We start from the raw sequence: 21,346 nt of genomic DNA on the forward strand, positions 1-21,346 counted from the left end.
CCCCCCCCCCCCGTGACCCAGCGTCCCTCCGAGACTTTTTTCGCGAGTGTTAATTGCTCTCCGCTAAGCTAGATGAATAATTAATTGTAATTGTAAAATTGAAGACGAAAAAGATTGTATACGAACAAAGACGAAAACCAGTCATCAGAATAACATCACTTATTATTACTTGTATTTTTCGGTCTACGTGCCGCGTTTCACGTGGTGGCGCCCTTACTGTTACAAATCAACGAACTGGCATCTTATTTATATACAATTCAATAAATTATTTTCTTTCAATTTATAATTTAACCTAACAGCATAATTTTGTTATAATTATTTGAGACGCCCAAAAACCCCCTTATAGTGTTTCAATCAACAACTAATCCAATAATTACACCAGTTAAGGATGTTGCTGAATGACTTGTGGACATCTGTGGGTCTTGACTAAGGACGTGGCTACGCCTAGTCTGTTTTTAAAGTTGATTTTAAACTTTGACAGCAAATTTGGAAAGATCTGAATTTACTAGTCACGATAATTATGATAATAATAATATTATCATAATTTTATTAAATCAATGGACAAAAAATACGTAAAATCTTTGTCATTATACCTTTTTACTCGCCGTAGATAACTTTAAACAGCTACCATCTGATCTCTGAAGAACGAGGCGCGAAGTATAATTTTACTCCACGAGTGAAGTTCGATTCAGATTATACGAACGCCTCCTCCAAAGAGATCAGAGTCCCACCCCGTTATTCACTCCCATATCTTTTGGAATACAAAAACATACTCCCAAACTTATATCTACGGCTCAACTTTGAATGAATGAGGCTAACATGGCGTTGTGCGTGACGCAGTGGCAGTTGCGTGCAACTTTTTTGCTTTGAATGTGTGGTATTACTGGTCACATCGAGGGTACTACCATTTGATCCCTTTGGAGGAGGCGCTCGTATGATCTGAATCGAACTTTACTCGTGGAGTTCATTCGATTGTACAATTAAGACTTTCATTAGTCGTATCATGTATAATTGACAACTTGAAGACTATCATGCCAGCCTTCGAAGATGTTGTTTGGTCACCGTCGAGAAAAGAGTGGCATCAGTGATGACTCACAAAGAGGCATCGACCTGGGGCCCCTCAGGCGCGACATGACCGTCCCGGATGGCTGGCCCCCAACGTCCAGGTCAACCTTGTCACAAAGGGCGCTGTAGCAGTGGCGCTTGCTCTCCTCGATGGCCATGCGCAGGTGGGCCCTCGCCAGAGCAAAATTCGCGCGTCGGGCAACTTCCGTGGCACAACCCCATACCCTTTGAGGAGGTCGATGATGGAGCTAACCAGCGAATGCGTGAAGGTCGGTTTGTGCCCGGTGTTTAGGTACACAACGTCGAGTAGACTGACGCCGCGAGATTTTGTCTGACTGCTGCCCCACTCTATCGACCATGCGTTAAAGTCGCCCGCTATGATGAGAGGCCTCTTGCCCTTGGCCTCCTTCACAATGCTGGCCAGCAGGGGAGAAAACTCCGTATCATACACATTGAAGAAAAACACGTTGCCGTCGCAGGCCCACGTGCAGAAGGGAGGAGCTCTTGATGGGCGTCCATGCATTAGCAAACTCCCAAGAACCCAGATGGCTTTCTGCCTGCTTGAATCGGCTATCCACGTGTAGTGAGGACCAAGGTTTTTGTATTGGTCGCACATGATGGCCACGTTTATGATGAGTTCTCGAAGAGTCTGGCTCAAGAAGTTCTGAGCCGACCTGCAGTGGTTGAGGTTAAGTTGTAAGATCCTTATCGTCGGCTGCTTAGGAACTTCTTGGCAAGTGTCTACAATACTACAATAGAACACCATATGTACTCTCTAATGGTTAGTTATTGTACGGGAGAAAGATTGTTTTCTAAACTTCAATTAATTAAAAATTTATTAAGAACAACAATGACGCAAAGGAAAACTCAATTCTTTGAATATTATTAACCTGGAATCTGATGTAACTCAAGCTATTGATGAAGAAAAAATTATTTCTAAATTTGCTGAAACAAAATCAAGAAAATTTTTAATTCCTGTTTAAAATGTTTGTTTGTCACGTTTAATTCTTATGTTTTCATAAAATATTTTTGAATTTATAAATTATTTATAAATTCCTATCGATAACAAGTGTAACCGTTTATTATTTTTTTTGTGGGTGCCCTGAGCACCGGCCCCCTAGTGCCCACGCGTTTATCCGCCACTGACTGTATTCTCAATATGTGCTATGGTATGCGTGATGGGATGGGATTCCGACAAAATCTCTGGAGACACAATCTCTGGAGACAAAATTTCCGCAGCATTTTTTTCAATTTTTTTTTTTAAGTTATCTATAAATATTCTTTCATTATTTTACTGGGTTATTTTAGATTATTTTGGGTTATGCTGTGATATTTTGACTCTGGATGTCTGGATGTCACTTGTCTCCGGAGATTTTATCGCGGAGATTATGTTGTGCTGAGATTATGTCAGTAACCGATGTGCGATACGTGCGTGCGATCTATGGAATTCATGCATTATACATGAAATGTCATAAATGCTCATTCAAACATTTCAGAACATTTTCCCGAATTTGAAACAGCTTTCATTATTGATTTATATTTAATAAGGATACATAGAAAATAATAAAATTTTTATAAGGATTCACAAGTTTTATCGCACATCGTATACGACTTTTATTATTAATCGATCCATTAAATTAAGGGCTCAAAGGGGGCTTAAATAATTATATATTTCTATTTATAGTATTAAGCTGAAAGAGTGAAAAAAAAATTTTTTTCAGAAAACAGGCATAAAAGCCTTTTTCAATCCCCCGTTTTAAGGTACTTAGTCCAGTTAAATACTTACAAACATTTAAATTAACTTGTATCAGCCTATGAGCCTTCAGCGAAGAGCATTGAGGATATCTAAGCTGTTTGTCGTAAGATTCTAAGTGATGGCTTGATACGACTTAGTTCTATGTAGTTTTATTTTCTTCGATGGATCATTATCCATCAACGCAATCTCAAGCTAAGCATAAGATCAAATTTGACTACTTCCACATACAATTTAATAAAATATTTTATTAAAATTTATCAAAAATAATCATTAATGAATAAAACATTTTATTAAATTGTATGTGGAAGTAGTCAAAGTTGATCTTATGCTTAGCTTGAGGTTGCGTTGATGGATAATGATCCATCGAAGAAAATAAAATGACATAGAACTTAGTCGTATCAAGCCATCACTTAGAATCTTAGGACAAACAGCTTAGATATCCTCGATGCTCTTCGCTGATGGCTCATAGGCTGATACAAGTTAATTTAAATGTTTGTAAGTATTCAACTGGACTTAGTACCTTAAAATGGGGTATTGAAGAAGGCTTTTATGCCTGTTTTCTGAAAAAAATTTTTTTTCACTTTTTCAGCTTAATACTATAAATAGAAATATATAATTATTTAAGCCCCCTTTGAGCCCTTAACACAATGATTAGATATTGAACTTACTAGCAGTAACACTACTCATAAAATATAAACTATTTGATCGAGTTAATAATCGTTTTTTATTCAATTGAAATCTTTAAAAGGGATAACATTTTCGAGCTAATCATAATACATTTTTTAAATATTTCAGAATATATTTTGGATTATGTTGATTCCAAGGCTGTTTATAAAAAAGACCAAATTTATCGAATATCTCAATTAGCCATTAGGTTATAAAATAATAAGTTATTGAACATTCAATATACTGTCTAAGTAAGGCGAATATACTTGAATATTTTTCAAATAGAATTTTTGAAATGAGCTTCAAATCATGTACTTTGTATTTCTATAGACATTAAATAAAAGAATTAAAAATATTTTTGCTTGTGTTTTAAATAAATATTTTTAGCAATTTATTTTAAAACTTATAATTATTTTCGAAGAAAAATGAGTTCTTTTATTGGTCATTTGCAACATAAAAGCAAGAGCATCTCATATTTAATGTAATAAACTCTTGAAACAAACCTAACATTTCACTTTTCGTTACGAAAATCTCAATTTTTTTTTATTTTCACGAATACATTCGAATTCTGACATGTATATTAGGGTTGTTTTTTTTTTGCTGAAATGTTCAAAATCGCTTTTACCTCATTGCGATTCTTAAAGTTCAAGTCTTTAAGAAAAAAAACCGGGTTCAGAACCTCCAAAAAGTGCCGAAAACCGGTGTAGATAGATTTTTGAAGTTTAAAAACGTGCTCTTAAAAAGGAGCAAAATTGGCCAACCATTCAAATTATTTCAAACTCTGTTTGGAGCGTAAAAATAATCTTAATAATACATTTTCTTACGTATTTTTGTCCGGAGAATCGAATACCGTAGTCAGTTTTGACCTAGGAGAAAGATTAATTTAAAAAAATACACTTTCTCGATCGTTTTTTTTTTGCAAAATTTCACAAAGTTCATTTTCGAGCGAGCGGAAAATGAACTGACATAATCTAGAAATTTTTTTAACAGTACCGATATTTAGAATTTTTTATGACAAATCCAACGGTATATATGAGTATACACATTAATATTATTTTAATGCAGAAAAGTACGACTTTATCCCAAAAAACAACATTCGAAAATTAAAAAATCGAAAAAATTACTCGTTGTTTCAAGAAAATGGCTGCGTATAATCACCCATGAAAAAAATTACATACAACTATCTTTTTTTCTCACCTTTCCAACACCGTTTTCAGATCTAAAAAATTCCCAAGTTTGGCTGAGATACAGCTGTTTTTGTACGATGCGGTTTTTAATCATATAATTCAATAATTCTGAGCTAGAAGCTTTGTTATGGTCAGGATGTGAATGAGTCAGAAGCCAAATTTTAAGAGATGAAAAATAATTATTATTAGATGAAAAGCTTAAAATAAAGTACAATCTCGGTCACACGACCCTCGCCGTAGACGGCCCAAAATCAAGTGACTCTTGTCTCTCCTGAGTCTGCGCTCGACACCTCACACACCACAGTCACGCAACGCGCTCAGTATCCCCTCCCCTCGCACACACATCCCACGCGGCACACACGCACACGCCAGAATTTTAAGCTACAAAAGTATGATTAAAAAACCGCATCGTACAAAAAAAGCTGTATCTTAACAAAACTTGCGAATTTCTTAAATCTGAAAACGGCATTAGAAAGGTGAGGAAAAAAATCAGATAGTTGTTGGGAACTAGAAACGGTCAAAATTCATTAAAATTTGACATGAAATTCCAAAAAAAATAGTTTCAAATTTTTTCACTGAAACCATCGGGTTCTAGGAATCTTTTTTTGTTAAAATTAACATTTTTTGGCCCTAGAAGCTATCGCGCCTTCAATTAAAAAATCTGAAAAAATTTGAAGTTATGTATTTTGATTAAAAGAGCAAGAAAAGAATTTCTTCAGATTTTTCGAGGCTCCGTAGCGTCTTGAAAAAATTATTTTCGTCAAAAAAAGCGGTTTTTGACTTCAAAAGGTGCGTTCAAATGTCTGAAAAAATTTGAAAAAATTTGAGGTTAATTTTAAATAATTTGAAAACTATTAAGTTGATTATTCATAATTTTTAAAAAAAAGCCATGTTTCGTATCAGACAGATATAATTTTTCTATCTACAGTCACCCAATGAGTTTGCTGAATTTTTGACCAGTATTTCTCTACCTCAATAAGACCACAAAAAGTTCTTAGAGCTACTTTAATTTTCCATGGAAATCTTCACGTTTTCTCAGAATTAGTAAAAAGCATAGAAAATAAATTAACGTAAAAATTCAAATAAAAATATCCTATTTTTCTTGGAAGTAGAAGAGAATTTTCCGATTTTAGTTAACCAATAGTGTTGTTGACAGTGAATTTATTCATATATCACAATGTTTGGGTACATAAGATATAAATCTGATCAGAGGTGATTATAGGTGTAGAAGTACCATAACGAATCTGAACAGATTTTTCCAAACACTTTTTCTAACAAAATGGTGGCGATGAAGTAAACTGTGCCAGAATATGCATATATGGGTGAGAAAGTATTACTTTTTACTCAAAACGATTGAGTTTAAAGAAAAAGTTCATGACACAAAAAAGTTTTAAAATTAATCAAAAAATATTCTCAAATTTTTTTAATATTTCATGAGATTAATATAATAAATTGAACTTACCGATTTTTCTAGAAGTCGGAAAATCGCGCTTCGAAAATCCAAAATAATTTAAGAGAGTTCCTTGATAATTTCCAAGACTTTTCTATTCTGTAAACTTTTTTCATAAACTCGATGGTTTTCAAAATGAAAATTGAGTTTTGTTTTTATAAACATTTAACTTTATGACCGCCATCTCGTAAGAAAAAGTGGTTGGAAAGAACGATCGTTGGCTCAGTGGTTAGCGTGCTAGCTACAGAGACAACGGCCGGTCGAGGAGCCTTGGCTTCAAATCCCAGGGAGGACAATCCGATTTTTCCGATCGGTTTGTCATTTGGTAGGATGAGAACCCTTGTGCTCCGCCTGTCTCGGGCAAGTTTTTTCCTGGAGGATGGAGGAGGAGGGTGTAGTGCATATGCACTACGTATACCCCCAGGATTCCCTTGCCCCACAATTTTTTCTTTTTCTTTGTTCAAACAACCATAACTTTTTGACATAGCATCAAATTTTAAATTTGAGCCCAGATTCTAGAAGGGCAGTAAATTTTACATTATATTAGCAAAGTTTTTGCAAAGCCCAAAACATGGGAAAAATCGCTTCGATTCAAAACGAAAAATTTCATCACTTTGGGGGTAAAGAGTAAAGCGGCTGGCCATAATATATGGTGGACAATAATCTATTTAAAAAATAGTACATGTAAATAATTTTGGTTCTTCTAACCGTAAGAATAGCTTATCTTTTTATTCTTGTTTTTGAAAACGATTGAATTTGTATAATTTTCATAAAAATAATGAATTAAAAAATCATTTTAGTTAATTTTTCTGATATTTGTTTCAAGATAAGACCATTAACTCATGCGTCTTCATTACCGAAACTCACAAATCATTTTTTAAATACTTTTTTGACGTCTATATTCTTTCCATTTGTTTTCATTTTTATACCTTGATTGTTATCAACGATAACAAAATGTATTAAATCCCTTCTTTCTAATAATTATTTGCCAAAGGTTGACGGCAGAGTATCAAGTTTTACCGCCACATGATGGTGACGTAGTTATGAAAGTTCATCATATTAACGTTTTAATAAAGTAATCTTTTGTTTGACTGTTAAATCTTTCTTTATATCCCAAGTAAAACTTTATTTTCTGTTAGGTTGTTTATAGATCAAGACGAGACTTGATTAAATTATTATACTGATCTTAATCTGGCTGGTGACAATGAGGGGTTATAGGTATAATGTGAGTGCTAGGTAGACGCTATAATTGATCTCATATGCACAACTACAATCTATTTATTAACAGGCATTCGTTCATTCAAATACAAATAAAATAAAAATATCAAATTATATAATATGAAACATTAAAATATAATGAAATAATCTTTTAATTTATACTAAGATAAAATAAGAAAAAATAGAAAACTTCACATACAATAAAATTAATGATCGACGGAGATGACTTTAACTGGCTCGACTCACTCATATTCTCGTGGCTTAGGCTGCAACTGATCATACTGGCTCCTGGTAAATTACACTGCAATAACTACACTAACCTCGATTGAAAACTGCACTCCGCGTTGGACTCGCTGCATAACTGAAAACAAGTCTGCATAATGTAAAATCACGGTACAAAGTGACGTGAGACATCGAATACGACATCGAGTACAAAGTGACGTGACACATCGAATACGATGATCAAGAGTCCTTTGGAGTCCTGGAGAAGTCTTTGGGGGTCCTCCACATACATCCTAAAATTTGTCCCACGTATAACTAAATTATTTTGCACATGATGACGAACAATATTTATCGCTCTTGGATGTACAATTTTTATTACCCTTTATCGTGAACTAAATGTGTTGATGATTCATTCACGGAATCTCGGATATTTCGGATCTTATTCAATTTTTTAAACTATTGTCTCGAGTGACCATGAACTAGGTGTTATCAGGTGTGAACCTTCACAATTATTATTTATGGTACAATTTTTATTTAACTATTTTATTTAATTTTTGGACCATGGGGTTCGGACACAACGGCTGGCCATATTATTCGGGGATATAATATGTTGATTCTATGGTATAAGGAGGACCCACGAAGCCTCGGGGCGATTCATTTGATATCTTTTGTGGTGCGCAGAGCCCATGTCTTGCGAAGCCCATGTCCATCTTGAGTGTGCCAGTGTAAGTTATTCAACTTCTGTGTGAGACTAAGTTATTTTTTTGTAGTATTTGTCTGTGTGAGTGTGAGTGAGTAACCCAGTAAGCCTGTAAGGCACATGATCAAAACCGAACACTTTATCCAAGCCTAGATCTGGACACTAATGAGGAAGCACCAACACGGAGAAACACCACAATGAGTCATCAAAAAATAGCGCAAATAATATGTTAACATTTTAATACTTATTTGAGAGTACATAAAAGTTTTGTGAGATTGTATTTCGTTAGGAGTTGTAAGGCGCTTACAGTGAGAAATAAATTAAACTTTTGTCCTTAATTTCATTTTAAGTAGGAGTTTTATTCGAGTCCGAAGCACCTTTTAAATGACCTAGAAAAAAAACCAAAGACATTATTTAACGTAAAATTTTTTGCTCTTTTCAAATCTGAAATGAAAAATGGAGGTCACCGTATAAAAAATCGATTTCGGTTTACTGCAGCTTAGAGGTTATATTCAAGGTCAAATTCAAGTTCACCCTTGGATTTCTCGTTGAAAAATACGTCGGATGTGCGATTTTTAAGTTTTTGCCTTATGCCTCTTTTCAAATAAGTTTATTTCATTATTTTCTGCCTCTCAGAAAAATCACATAAGTTCAGATAGGATTTTCCTAAAAACAACTTTTGAGAAATGTTCACATTTTCCGTGCGTTAAATTGGGTAGCTACTTATGCTAATATTTTTTTATGAATTATTCTAGTTCATAAATTTCTTAATGCTCAAAGGCATTCGTTAAAAAATTAATATCGTCGAACTATTTTTTTTTTACATTTCGAGCCAAGACCTGTACATTTAAGGCTACTATCTGCACTTATGCCTTGTCCAAGGTAAGTTAGACTGATACTTAACAATCATTCTATAAAAAAGGCATGAGTTACCAAATAAATGTCCAAGGCCTTAATTTATTGCAAACGCAAGTACGCTTGCATATTTATAACTGTAAGTACTCCAAGAGGCATGAATTAGAATATCGTTGTGTAAAAACAGTCATCATCTGCCGGTCTATAAGTTAAATAAATATCGCATGATGGAATAATAAAGTGTGAAAGTTTACCCCTGATAACGCCTAGTTCATAGTCACGCCAGACAATAGTTTAAAAAATTAACCCGTTAACGACCAGAAGGACAAAAATTTTTTCTCCATTTTAGTCTGCATATGAGTCAGCTTTGAGGATTCTTTACTAGTCCTTTAAACAAAATATTTTCATCCCTACGTACTGGAAAAGTGTTTCTGAATTTACAGGAGGTCTCCTTGATTTATAAAATTTCAAATTCAATTGTATGTTCATGTTTCGTAACATTCAAGTTCAACTCATAATCTGTACAAGTTCCTGGTGCGCTCTATTTGGTTGTTGCGACAATGCCTATGATCGCTACCTCAGACCAAGTAGTAGCACTATCAAAGGTCTTAACATATTGGATTTTTCTGCTAGAAGTAGCGACCATAGGAATTGTTGCAACAAATACAATTTAATTTGAAATTTTTTATATCAAGGGTACCTCCTGTAAATTTAGAGACACTTTCTCAGTACGTTGGGGTGAAAGTATTTTGTTTAAAGGGTTATAAGAATCCTCAAGGTTGACAAATATCACTTTTAATTTTAGGTTTTTTTTTTTTTTTTTTTAAAGGAAATAAAAAAAATTTTAAAGTATATGTGTCCCCTCAACGGGTTGAAAAATGTAAGAAATATCCGAGATTCTGTGAATGTGTCATCATCACATTCAGTTCACGATTAAGGGTAATAACAATTGTACATCCAAGTCACTTTGTACCGTGATTTTACATTATCCAGACGTGTATTCAATTATGCAGCGAGTCTAACCAGGAGTGTAGTTTTTAATCGAGATTAGTGTAGTTGGTACAGTGCAGTTTACCAGGAACCAGTCAGGCCTGTTTCAGCGTTAGCCACATGAATATGAGTGATCCGAGCCAGTTAAAGTCTTCTACGTTAATCATTAATTTTATTGTAAGTGAATTTTTTTATTGTTGATGTGTAACATCTTTATCGGCGTTTGGTATGAGGGGTAAAGCCCCGAAAAACGAGCATCTGTTCGTCCGTCCAAGCGAGCGCAGCTTTGGTAGTATAAGTGCCTATACAGCGTCGGCTTGCGCGCTGTGATTGGCTGCCGCGCTAGCTACATAGAACTGCTTTCTGCTGCTGTCCACTGCCAAGACTTGACATGCGTATCTCTTTCTCTCTCACTCTCGCACGCTTGTATGACTGTATTTACGTATACACACGAGGCAACGTAACAACATAAGTAACATCCTCACTAAAAATTTTATTTAATTTTTCTCTTGTTTCCTTTGATTTCTGCGTTTGTGTGAGTGACTATACGTGATATAGTGTGATCTCAGCTCACTCCTGAGCAGATTATTCATCTAATTTATATTATTTCCGTGTGTATGTGTGTGTGTGAGATTTTTTTTTCGGGATGATTTGTCGTCAGGATAAAATGTCGTAGGATAAATTGTCTTCGGGATGAGTTGTCCCGGATAAATTTTCGTGATGAGTTGTCTAAAGGATGAAATGTCCGTAACCCCATTATACCTATATTCCCTCATTGTCACCAGCCAGATTAAGATCAATATAATAATTTATTCAAATCACTTCTTAATCTATGAACAGCCTAACAGAAAAGAAAGTTTCACTTGGAATAAAAAGAAAAATTAAACACTGAAAGAAAATCTTAAGACAATGAATTTTCATCTCTAAAAAAACATTTTAAAAATCATGCGAAAATTATTTAAACTCATCGAACCCTTCCTAACTGGTTTCAAATTAAACTTTTAAGGAACATTGTAAATACTTGTTGTTTTATTAGCGTTTTTCTTAGCGTTCTCGTTTAAACGGACCATGAAAATCATATGACAAATTATATAATTTTTTCCCAATAAGGAAGCTATTCTTATACTTCACTCTAACGTCAAGTTTTCTTGTGATTGCTTAAGAGGGGAAAGCACTTTAAAATAAAAAAAAAATTTTATTGCATTTTAATTTCATTTTTTGAAATTCCAAAATTTTGATTCAGCACTGAGATACAGCTATTTTTGTGAGCCTTTTTCCTATACTTTAAGTGTTAAATTTTTTCTTTTTTTGTGTTTTCTGGCGAGTAGTATTTTTGGTCATCTGTCGTGACTTTCAGAATATACCGATTGAGTTTCAGCGCCAGGGTCGCATACACTTTTGCAAAACAATAATGCTGACAAACACAAGCACTTTAGGAATGATCGAATTTATATGTCACTCTCAAACAGTAATTTTATGATCTAAATTTGGGCAAAAACGAAAAATGAAAAAAAAGTGTACTTAACCATTTACTTGCAAAGCACTCTGTGCCTTCGATCACTTCTTTGTGGTACTAACTAAATTGGTACCCTCTGAAAGTTACGACAGATGACCAAAAACACTACTCTCCAGGAAACACAAAAAAGAGAAAAAATGTTACATTTTTTTTTTTTTTTTTTAGATAGAGAAATGCGTTACGCACCGTAAGGAGGTTTGAGTTGAAATCAACCCCAAACCTCCCCGTGTGTGGGACTCGCCCTCAACCGATTTGCGTCGGTGAGGGAATACACACTAAAACTCTATCTGCCCGAGCGATGGAAGTGCTCGGACGCGGCTTTATTTCGTGGTGCCGTCTTAGATGGTGGGAGACCACGTTCTCCAAAAGATGTGCGCGAGATGATGTCAAGGCTACCCTATGCCTTCTCTTCGACCTGCAGAGTTAATACCTGTATAACCACTGATGTGCGTGGTCATTTTATTCCACCAGAGCCAATTCATGTGCGAACCACGGAGAGCTCTAAACGTGATGGAATCCAAACATTTGCTCAATCCGAGTTCGCACAGACTCGCGGCGGAAGCAGCAAACCAGATACCCCGCCAGGAGATCGTGATCGAAGAGAACGAGATGTTATCGTTCCCGACCCCATACTCACTGGTGACCTGATGACGAATGTCAGGGGTATCATATTTGGCGACTTTCCGACGGTGTCAGTCGTCAAGGGACGATGAAGCGCTGATGACTTGCGCATCGATCACCCTGACAACCTGCTCCTTTACAGCGACGATATCTGGCTTCCGCAAGCCTTCTCTGCTATAAAGTATAGGAAAAAAAGTCCTGGAAATAACTATCTCAGTGCAAAATCAAAATTTTGGAATTTTGAAAATGCAATGAAAGGCAGAGGAAAAATCCTGCTCAAAAATCCAATAAAATTTTTTTCGATTTTAAGGCGTTTTCCCCCTCTGAAAGCCGTTGAAAAATTTATTAAAGGTTCAGGTAAGTATATCAAACATAATAGTAATTTACGCTACAAGTTCGATAAGTAACACTTTTCGACACGGCGTAGTTTAGGGGCATGAGCGCAGCGAGAGCTTCAAGGGCTAAAAGAAAGCTTGAAATCGAAAAAAATTTTATTTTATTTTCGAGTAGGATTTTTTGTCCCCTTTCTATTGCATTTTTTGAAACTTCAAAGTTTTGATCATTCAGTGAGATACAGCTGTTTCCGTGAGCCATTTTCGTATACTTTGAGTGTTGAATTTTTTCTTCTTTTTCGTTTTCTGGCGTTTTACGTTTTTATAAAGTGCACCTCAGTTGTCATTACATTTGAAGCATACTGATTGAGTTACAGCACCAGAGTCGCGTACACTTCTTCAGAACATCAATGGTTACGGTCACAACCTCGAGCGAGGTGATCGAAATCATAGGTAATTTTCAATCAAATGGAAAAACAATTCTGCATAAGTGTTTGGGTAGGGGACTTAAGGGTCGGATCGGCACGCCTGAGGTTGTGACCGTAACCATTGATGTTCTGCAGAAGTGTACGTGACCCTGGTGCTGTAACTCAATCGGTACGCTTCGAATGTTACGACAACTGAGGTGCACTTTTTAAAAACGTTAAACACCAGAAAACGCAAGGGAAGAAAAAATTTAACATGCAAAGTATACAAAAATAGCTCACGGAAACAGCTGTATCTCACTGAATGATCAAAATTTTAAAGTTTCAAAAAATGCAATGGAAAGGGGACAAAAAATTCTTCTCGAAAATAAAATAAAAAAATTTTTTGATTTTAAGCCCCCTTTAAGCTCTTAATAGCTGGACCGAAAAGGGTCTCTATGTCATGAGTATCGTACTACATTTCATAAAACTACGCAAAATTCACATTTATGCCCCCTTTTCTGATGCATAAGTTGCACTTTCTGGTAGCGTGAAGTGAAGTTGTCTAATCATAATAACTTAATCTTAATATGAAATAGATTCTGGAACAAAATAATCTTTTGTACCCCTGCTATTAAGTCTCAACTGTACAATATTCCGCCTGATCACAAAAATAAAGCGTTTTTTTCAAGTGATATAATTGAATTACAAGTGCATTTCTAAATATCACAAAAATGAAAATACATACTGACTATACAACATTGATTTTTATGAATAATTTTTTAAAATTGGAATTTAATATTTCAGCACTTCTGAAAGATGTTGAGAAATCTCCTTATGATATGTTAGTGTCTCAGAATTATGATTCTGAAAGAATATCTCTATTTCCTAATTTAGATTACAGGCAATTATATGGAGCTGTTTCTCAATTGATAGATGTCTTACCTTCCGTTCATATTGGAAATACAGGTACAAAATATTATAAATAACGTATAATTCGTCCCAGATAAAGTCAAAACTCGAATATGAAGTGTAAGGAAGTAGTCCAGCACAGGGTGCGACGGTACTCCTTCCTTTATATTGTATCCTAGAATCCCTTCCGCCCGAGAGAGAGATCGGAAATAAGCGAGCCTAATGGTAGTGCGGATCGGCGCCGATTTATCGATAAGCGCCGAATTTGCAGAGAGAGAGAGAGAGAGAGAGCCGTGATCAATGCTAAGTGCGTAGACGGGTCTTGCGCGTGCTGCCTTATGAGCAGACGAAAGCCTGTCAAGTGGAAAGAGAGGCCTATGCTGACTGACGAGCCGACGAGGAGTTGATGAAGCGAACACTCTGTGTTGGACCTAGCGTGAAATAGCTTCGAGCTACCGACCCCTCTCGTGTGGGACCTGCGATGGCCAGCGTGTGTGAGAGTGAGTCTGCCATCCTGGAGAGCATCAACATCTGGCTGCCTTCTCGTCTGCCCTCGCTATTTTTGCAGTCTTCGTCAGGCCCAATCAACCACCACTAAACCGTGTAGTCAACGAATGTAAGTCTCTAGATTCTCTCCTGCATATACGACATATTATTGTATCTTTCAACACGCTCGATCTCTCTCGGTCTCGTCCCCGCCTAGCCCAAGCTCACGACCGTTGTATCTACCGAAATAGCCGCGGTGGCCTTATTTTGTATCATTAGGCGTCACTATCATGACTGGCGCCCTTCTTAATAAATGAGCCTAATTATTATTTATACATTACATGATCGCGTAGATTATTTTTGGCACACTTTTCTTCGTTCCCCGTTTACAGGACAACGGACATCTCGCCGGACAATTTGCTTGCCTCCCGAGGGTAAACTGTTACAGAAGAAAATAAAAATAAAACATTGAAACTTCATACCTAATCAATTTAAAATCGAATTAAATTTAAAAATGTGTATAATCACTAACGCTTTCAGGGAAAAAAAAGAACGAGCGAGTGATATTTATCAATTAAAGCTTTTTTTGCTACATGTAGATATAGTTTTCTGTGAATATAATTCCCCAGCCTAAAGCAATATTTTTATTCTGCTTAGCAGGACTAAACATTATTCAAGGTTGAGATGGCACAAAAATAAATTTATGAACGAATTATTATTAGTAATAATTTGTTACATTATCATGTACTTTACACAAGATAGCAAAATAAATTTATTATTTATTGTAACAGTTTCACGAGCACCGACATCACGTTGGACCGCAGGCCCTTCGTACATCGGTGAGACGCGATGGCAAGTTTGGCCACAAGAATGGTTTAATGAATGGTCTCTTTCGCATTATTTTCGATTAGACTAGGTTTCAGGTAGCGAGATAGAAATTATTTTCTAGTGTCACGACAAATGAAGGCTACATCATGGCAGAAAGAAATCAAGTTGTGGCAGTTTGAGCCCCATTAAGCAGTCGCAGTCAAAAAACTTTTGGTCTTCTGCGTAGTATTGGAGACACCTACGTCAGACACCCACGCGATTCGCCTCCATATCGAGGATGTGGACCCGTTAGCTTTGTTGTGGCAGTGGCTGATCGATTGCCGTGTAATTTAATATCCTACCCTGGTGTGCCCGTTTGGGTCACATGTGTCCTTTGGCCTCTTGGAGTTCGTTACAGCACGTCAGAGTCCCTTGCAAGTTACATGAACAACTAGGGTAGGGGAACACACTCACATTCATACAAAATCATTGAACACAGCTATTTAAATTATGACTAAGTAAGCGTTTATTGGTATGTAACACTACATGTGCCTATGAAGAGAAAGGCCGGTTCGTTGAAGGCCAACGACAGCTCAGCGCGGAACTCCGAGCCTGTTGGCTCTCCCAACAATACAATACTAGGGTAAAGAGGCTCCCGCGCTCACCACTATAACCTTTCTGGTAGTCCTCCTCGTTGCCTCTCGTCCTTCTAGGCTGGTCCCTGCAACATAGATAATATTCGTGATCTCTTTAGTCCGTTGTTCTTTGCTTTTGCAGCGGTGATGGAATAGAAACTGGTCGCACATACGCACTCCCTCTTCTTGAGCAGACACATACACACGTACACATCAGCCTGAGGATTTCCAGTGCAAAAACGGCCGGCTCGAGTACATCCTTACTTCTCGTGGGCCCAAATCGGCGGGGATTTTCTTTTCAGCGTCTACCCTCCGCCAAGACTCTCTGAGGTGGAATTTTCCGCCCTCCTTGCCATAATCACCGAGGAGGCACGCTGCAGAAGTCCCCTTGTTATGGTGGGGGGCTTTAACGCATGGTCAACGAAGTGGGGATGATGGGCGACTAGAACGCGGGCGTCCATCCTGCTTGACTGGCTCGCTCTTCTCGATGCGGTGCTGCTTAACACCAATGACGTGCCAACCTTCAACGGCAGACAGGGCAGCTCGGTCGTCGACCTGACGTTCGTTTGCGAGTCTCTTTTGCCCAGCGTAATATCATGGACGTAAACCGGATGGTACACCCACAGCGACCATCAGGCCATCGTCTTCCAGATCGAGGACAACGGGACTACTGCCAGGCCCTCAACGCACCAGAGCTGCAGGTGAAACGCTCGAACTCTCGATGCGGACCGTTTCTCCGCCATCGTGTCCAGCGCATCGGTCGCTTCCGGGACCGCAGAGGAAATGGCGTCAAGCCTCATGACCGTCAGCAGCGGCGCATGTGATGCCTCCATGACCAAGGCAAATCCACGCCGCCGCCGCGAGCCAGTGTACTGGTGGACGGCGGAGATCGCTGATCTTCGAAGCTCTTGCCTGCGGGCTCGCAGGCTTTTCCAGAGATCGCGTGGCCGGCAGGACAAAGAAGCTCACAGCGCAAACTACGCCTCCGCAAGGCGTCTACTGCGCGTGGCGATCAAGACCAGCAAGCGCCGGTGCTGGAGACAACTTTGCGACGAGGTCGACAGCGACATATGGGGCAAACCGTACAGGATTGCCATGTCGCACCTGCGATGCCCACAGACCAGGCAGTCTAGCTCCCCTCTCCTGGTGCGCGGTGCGGTGGCGGCTCTGTTTCCGTTGGTGCCGAGCGGGCCCGCCTTCCAGCTGCCGTGACGGACGGGAGAGCTGGTTCCAGTCGTCACTTTGGGGGAACTCAAAGGAGCTTAGTCGAGGATCAAGGAGCGATGGGCGCCCGGCCCGGATGGCGCGCCCAACTTGGCGCTCAAGCTCGCTATTGCCGCGCGTCCCGACATCTTCCTGTGGGTGTACACGACGTGCCTGGAGACCGGCGTTTTCCCGTCCAACTGGAGGCGCCAGAGACTCGTCCTGCTCCCAAAGCCGGGCAAACCTCCCGACAAGCCGTCCTCGTTTCGTCCGCTGTGCATGCTGGACACGGTGGGCAAGATTCTCGAGAGAATCATGTGCGACCGGCTGGAGGCTTTCACAGAGAGACCCGGAGGCCTCTCGGAGCGACAATATGGCTTCCGGAAAGGGCGATCAACGATAGATGCCATCGAAGACGTCATTTCCACCGCCCGTGAGGGCATCGCCAGCAAGAGATGGTACCGCGGCACCAAGAAGTACTGCGCTGTGGTGACACTCGACGTGAGGAATGCGTTCAATTCGGCTCGGTGGAACAACATCCTCCCCGCTCTACGCCGTTTGCTCGTACCCGATTACTTGCTGAGAATAATTTCCAGCTACTTCTCGGCAAGAGTGCTCGACTTCACCCCGGACGATGGTCCAGAGTCCTACGGAGTCAAGGCAGGTGTCCCACAGGGGTCAGTATTGGGCCCGATCCTGTGGAACGTCATGTATGACGCGATCCTGCGTTGAACCTTTCTGCAGTGCCATTGTGCTCTGGAGTATCTGGGCTAGCTAGTTGTAATTCAGTACCGTGTCTTTCGAGAACTTCTAGCATACTGGCGCCGGTGAACTCTGTACCTTGATCACTAGGGTGGAGCGAAGTAGGCGAAAAATTTTAGATCACTTTGGAATAGTGTTCAAAGTTTATCTTTTACACAAACAAAACAACAGCCGTTCGCTAGACTCTAGCAAATGATATTTTCTACTGCAACCAGAACGTCAAACTCCGTTTTTTCGTATTTTTTCGTTTTTCTCGAATAAAAATTGAACTTTAAGCCAAATAAACGAAATAAAATGTACCGGACACTTATAAATTGATCCAACATTTTTTAAAATACAATAACGATCAGTTTTGATTGTTATAGTTACTCCTAAAAACTCTTGTGTTACTGGTATAGCCCCAATAACGACGATTTTTCGACTTTTTTTGAGATTTTTTGTGCATTTTCGATATCGTCCCGAATGCGTAATCTGTAATAAAAAACAAGTCTGAGACCGGTGATCGCTTTGTCAAGAATTACACTTTGAAGGTACAAACGCTCATTTTGATCCAGCTATAAGGAAAAAAACGTACGGAGCTAAAACATCAACTATTTTTTACACTCCTTATACTATTTTTCCATGCTATCGAAAATTGGCACGATCGATTCGTTCAAAAAATTTGAAAAAAAAAACTTCTTATGTACGTTAGATACAATGTATAGTAGTTTTTGAGCTAGGAGAAGGAGAAGACTTGAAGAAGGTTTGTGGTCAAGAAAATAGAGACGGTTTCATACGATCCACTTTGCAATCTCGCTCTCGGATGCCCATGTTTAATACAAAAAAAGAATTTGCCGTTGAATGAATTTTGTATATTTTGTAGTAATACAATTTTTAATTCTGATTGCTTAAATTAAACTATGAAATAAAAATTGTATTTTTGATTGTATGTTTTTATATTCATTAACATAATATATTTTAGAATAAAAAAAGTACAGTTCTCGTGATAAATTGTCCGATACACTATTTGCATAATAAACTGTGAATATACTGAAATCTAGTCCGGTACGTTTTTTTCCTTACTAGACGTTTAAGACGCGCTCCGCGCGTATCAATTTTTTTATTTGTGTTTTGAGGTTAGTTTAAGATTCAGAAATAGTTCAGAAATAGTACGTTTCAAACGCGCTTCGCGCGCGTCAATTTTTTCATTCGAATTTTGAGGTTACTCAAGTACTAACTGTCTGTTGACAGTTAGCAGCACAGGCACTCGTATAGAGTCGGCTCGCGTCGGGCGTCGTCGTCAGTGTCAGCCAATCAGAGGTCGTTTTACGCGCCTTCACTTTTCGGCCGTTCTCTTTTTTATAAGTAGATTGCTCGATCAAAATGAGCGTTTGTACCTTCAAAGTGTACTTCTTGACAAAGCGATTACCGGTCTCAGACTTGATTTTTATTACAGATTAGGCATTCGGGACGATATCGAAAATGCACAAAAAATCGCAAAAAAAGTCGAAGAATCGTCGTTACTGGGGCTATACCAGTAACACAAGAGTTTTAAGGAGTAACTATAACAATCAAAACTGATTGTTATTGTATTTTAAAAAAGGTTGGATCAATTTATAAGGGTACGGTTCGTTTTATTTCGTTTATTTGGCTTAAAGTTCAATTTTTATTCGAGAAAAACGAAAAAATACGAAAAAACGGAGTTTGACGTTCTGGTTGCAGTAGAAAATATCATTTGCTAGAGTCTAGCGAACGGCTGTTGTTTTGTTTGTGTAAAAGATAAACTTTGAACACTATTCCAAAGTGATCTAAAATTTTTCGCCTACTTCGCTCCACCCTAATGTGTCCCTCGTATCGTCTGCACCGGTAGCACATCGGTCCCTTACGAGTGCAGTCCTGAGCGATGTGGCCTTTATTCCCGCAGGTGTAACAAAGTCGATCATCATTGCGAGTGGTTGCTTGTCTAGCTGATGGTGGAGGACGCGATGACTTCTCGATCTCCTGTTGCTCTAGCTTGTACGATTCCTGTTGAATAATGTAATCCTTTAGTTCATCTATAGTCATATTGCGGTTTGCCGAATGTTTGAAAAAGAATTGCGTGTCTCTGACACCAGGTAATGCGTAAACTATCGCGTCGAACAGGGCATCTCTAATGTTAATCTCTGTGAGCTTTTGAACGTCGGGTATTCGATTGTACATTCGAACTAGATCAACGAATCTATCCCAGAATTCAGACCCTTTTTCTCGATTAGGTTGATATTTAATGCTGTTCAATCTTTTGCGAAGCACTGATGGAGTAATGCTCGTCTCGCTGAACTTAAGCTCTTCAATCTTTTTCAATAAGTCAATCGGATCTCGAAGATGGGACACCTTAGTGTAGTATGACATATCAATTCTATTGATGATGATATCTCGTACTCTAATTTTGTCCTTTTCGAGCTGTTCGGGTGACAAACTATTTTTCCTGGTGATCTTTGAATCAATTACGTACATCAGATCACACAGCGTGAGTTTAGAGGTTAGAAAGTCAACGAATAACTCGAAAGTTACCTCGCTGGTTAGCTTGTACTCTCTTCTTCCTGAACCCACTTTGTTTGACACTTCAATCTGGATTTTATCCGACAGGTCGAGCTCTCCATTACTAGCTTTTATATGACTTATTTCATCTCTGATGGTTTTAGAAATGAAGTCGCGATTCAGATGAACATTCTGAGGTCTTACCGAACTATCCGATGAGCTTTCGCTCATAAGGGCCACCTCGAGCTTTTTGTTCTGAGCTTCCAATTGAGCAATTTTCTGGAATAGTACTCGTTCAACGTTGAGCTACCGCTCTTGCAAATTAATGGCAAGTCCTTGTACCTTCTCAGAAAGCTCGATCTCCTTCTGGATCTTCTCCCCATTGTTTTCCACGTTCTTTTCTAGCTCTGTTGGTAATTCATTCAAATTATTATTTTTACCTTTCGAACTTTTAATCACTACTGTCTTTTTAATTTTTGGTGTGGATTTACCAAGAACTCGAGCTTGTAAGTCTGCAAACATAGCCATTCCAGTCTGATCTAATTTCTCATTATCCAAAATGTTGCCAGACAAGTTCACGTTAGCGGTGGATCCACTGGCTGTCGCTCCTTGCGTAGCATCTGGAGCCTGTTCGCTGTCGGAGGTTCCTTGGGACGACTTGTCCTTATCAACGTCGACAGTTTCAGCGAGCTTCTCGATGGTTGCCACAACCACTCGTTTAGTCTCTTCGGAGATCTCCTTGATCTCGTGTCGCTCGCCGCTATCGGTGCAAAGGTAGATTTTTCCTTCGCAAATCTCGAAGTCCACAGCTTCTTCTTCACCGACATTGAACATCTCCATCTGCGTGTAGAGAAAGGCGCGAAAGGTCCTCTCATCTGTTGGAAAAACGAGTGCAATTAGAATTGTGTATTTATGCAACTCTCATACTCGTTTGCTGCACGTGTAACGGTTGATTTCTGATTGTCATTTACCTGTAAAACCACAACGCGATTATTTTTTACTTCGCCAATAATAAATAATTGTCTCCTCACGCCCAACGCGACAACGTTTGCAACGGCACAAC

At 38.5% G+C, this 21,346-nt stretch overlaps 1 protein-coding gene across 1 annotated transcript in view; it reads left to right on the forward strand.

Moving 5' to 3' along the window:
• The window catches only part of LOC106651126 (protein unc-79 homolog), a 73,393-nt gene that overhangs the window by 22,165 nt on the left and 29,882 nt on the right, over nucleotides 1-21,346 (forward strand). Inside the window, exon 3 of the mRNA XM_023458853.1 lies at nucleotides 13,790-13,951. Coding sequence (XP_023314621.1) covers nucleotides 13,790-13,951 — 162 coding nt within the window. The remainder of the gene's footprint in view (nucleotides 1-13,789; nucleotides 13,952-21,346) is intronic.

This window comes from Trichogramma pretiosum, unplaced genomic scaffold, assembly GCF_000599845.2.
Source record: "Trichogramma pretiosum strain Unisexual culture from Peru unplaced genomic scaffold, Tpre_2.0 scaffold25, whole genome shotgun sequence".
NCBI classification, from domain to species: Eukaryota; Metazoa; Arthropoda; class Insecta; order Hymenoptera; family Trichogrammatidae; genus Trichogramma; species Trichogramma pretiosum.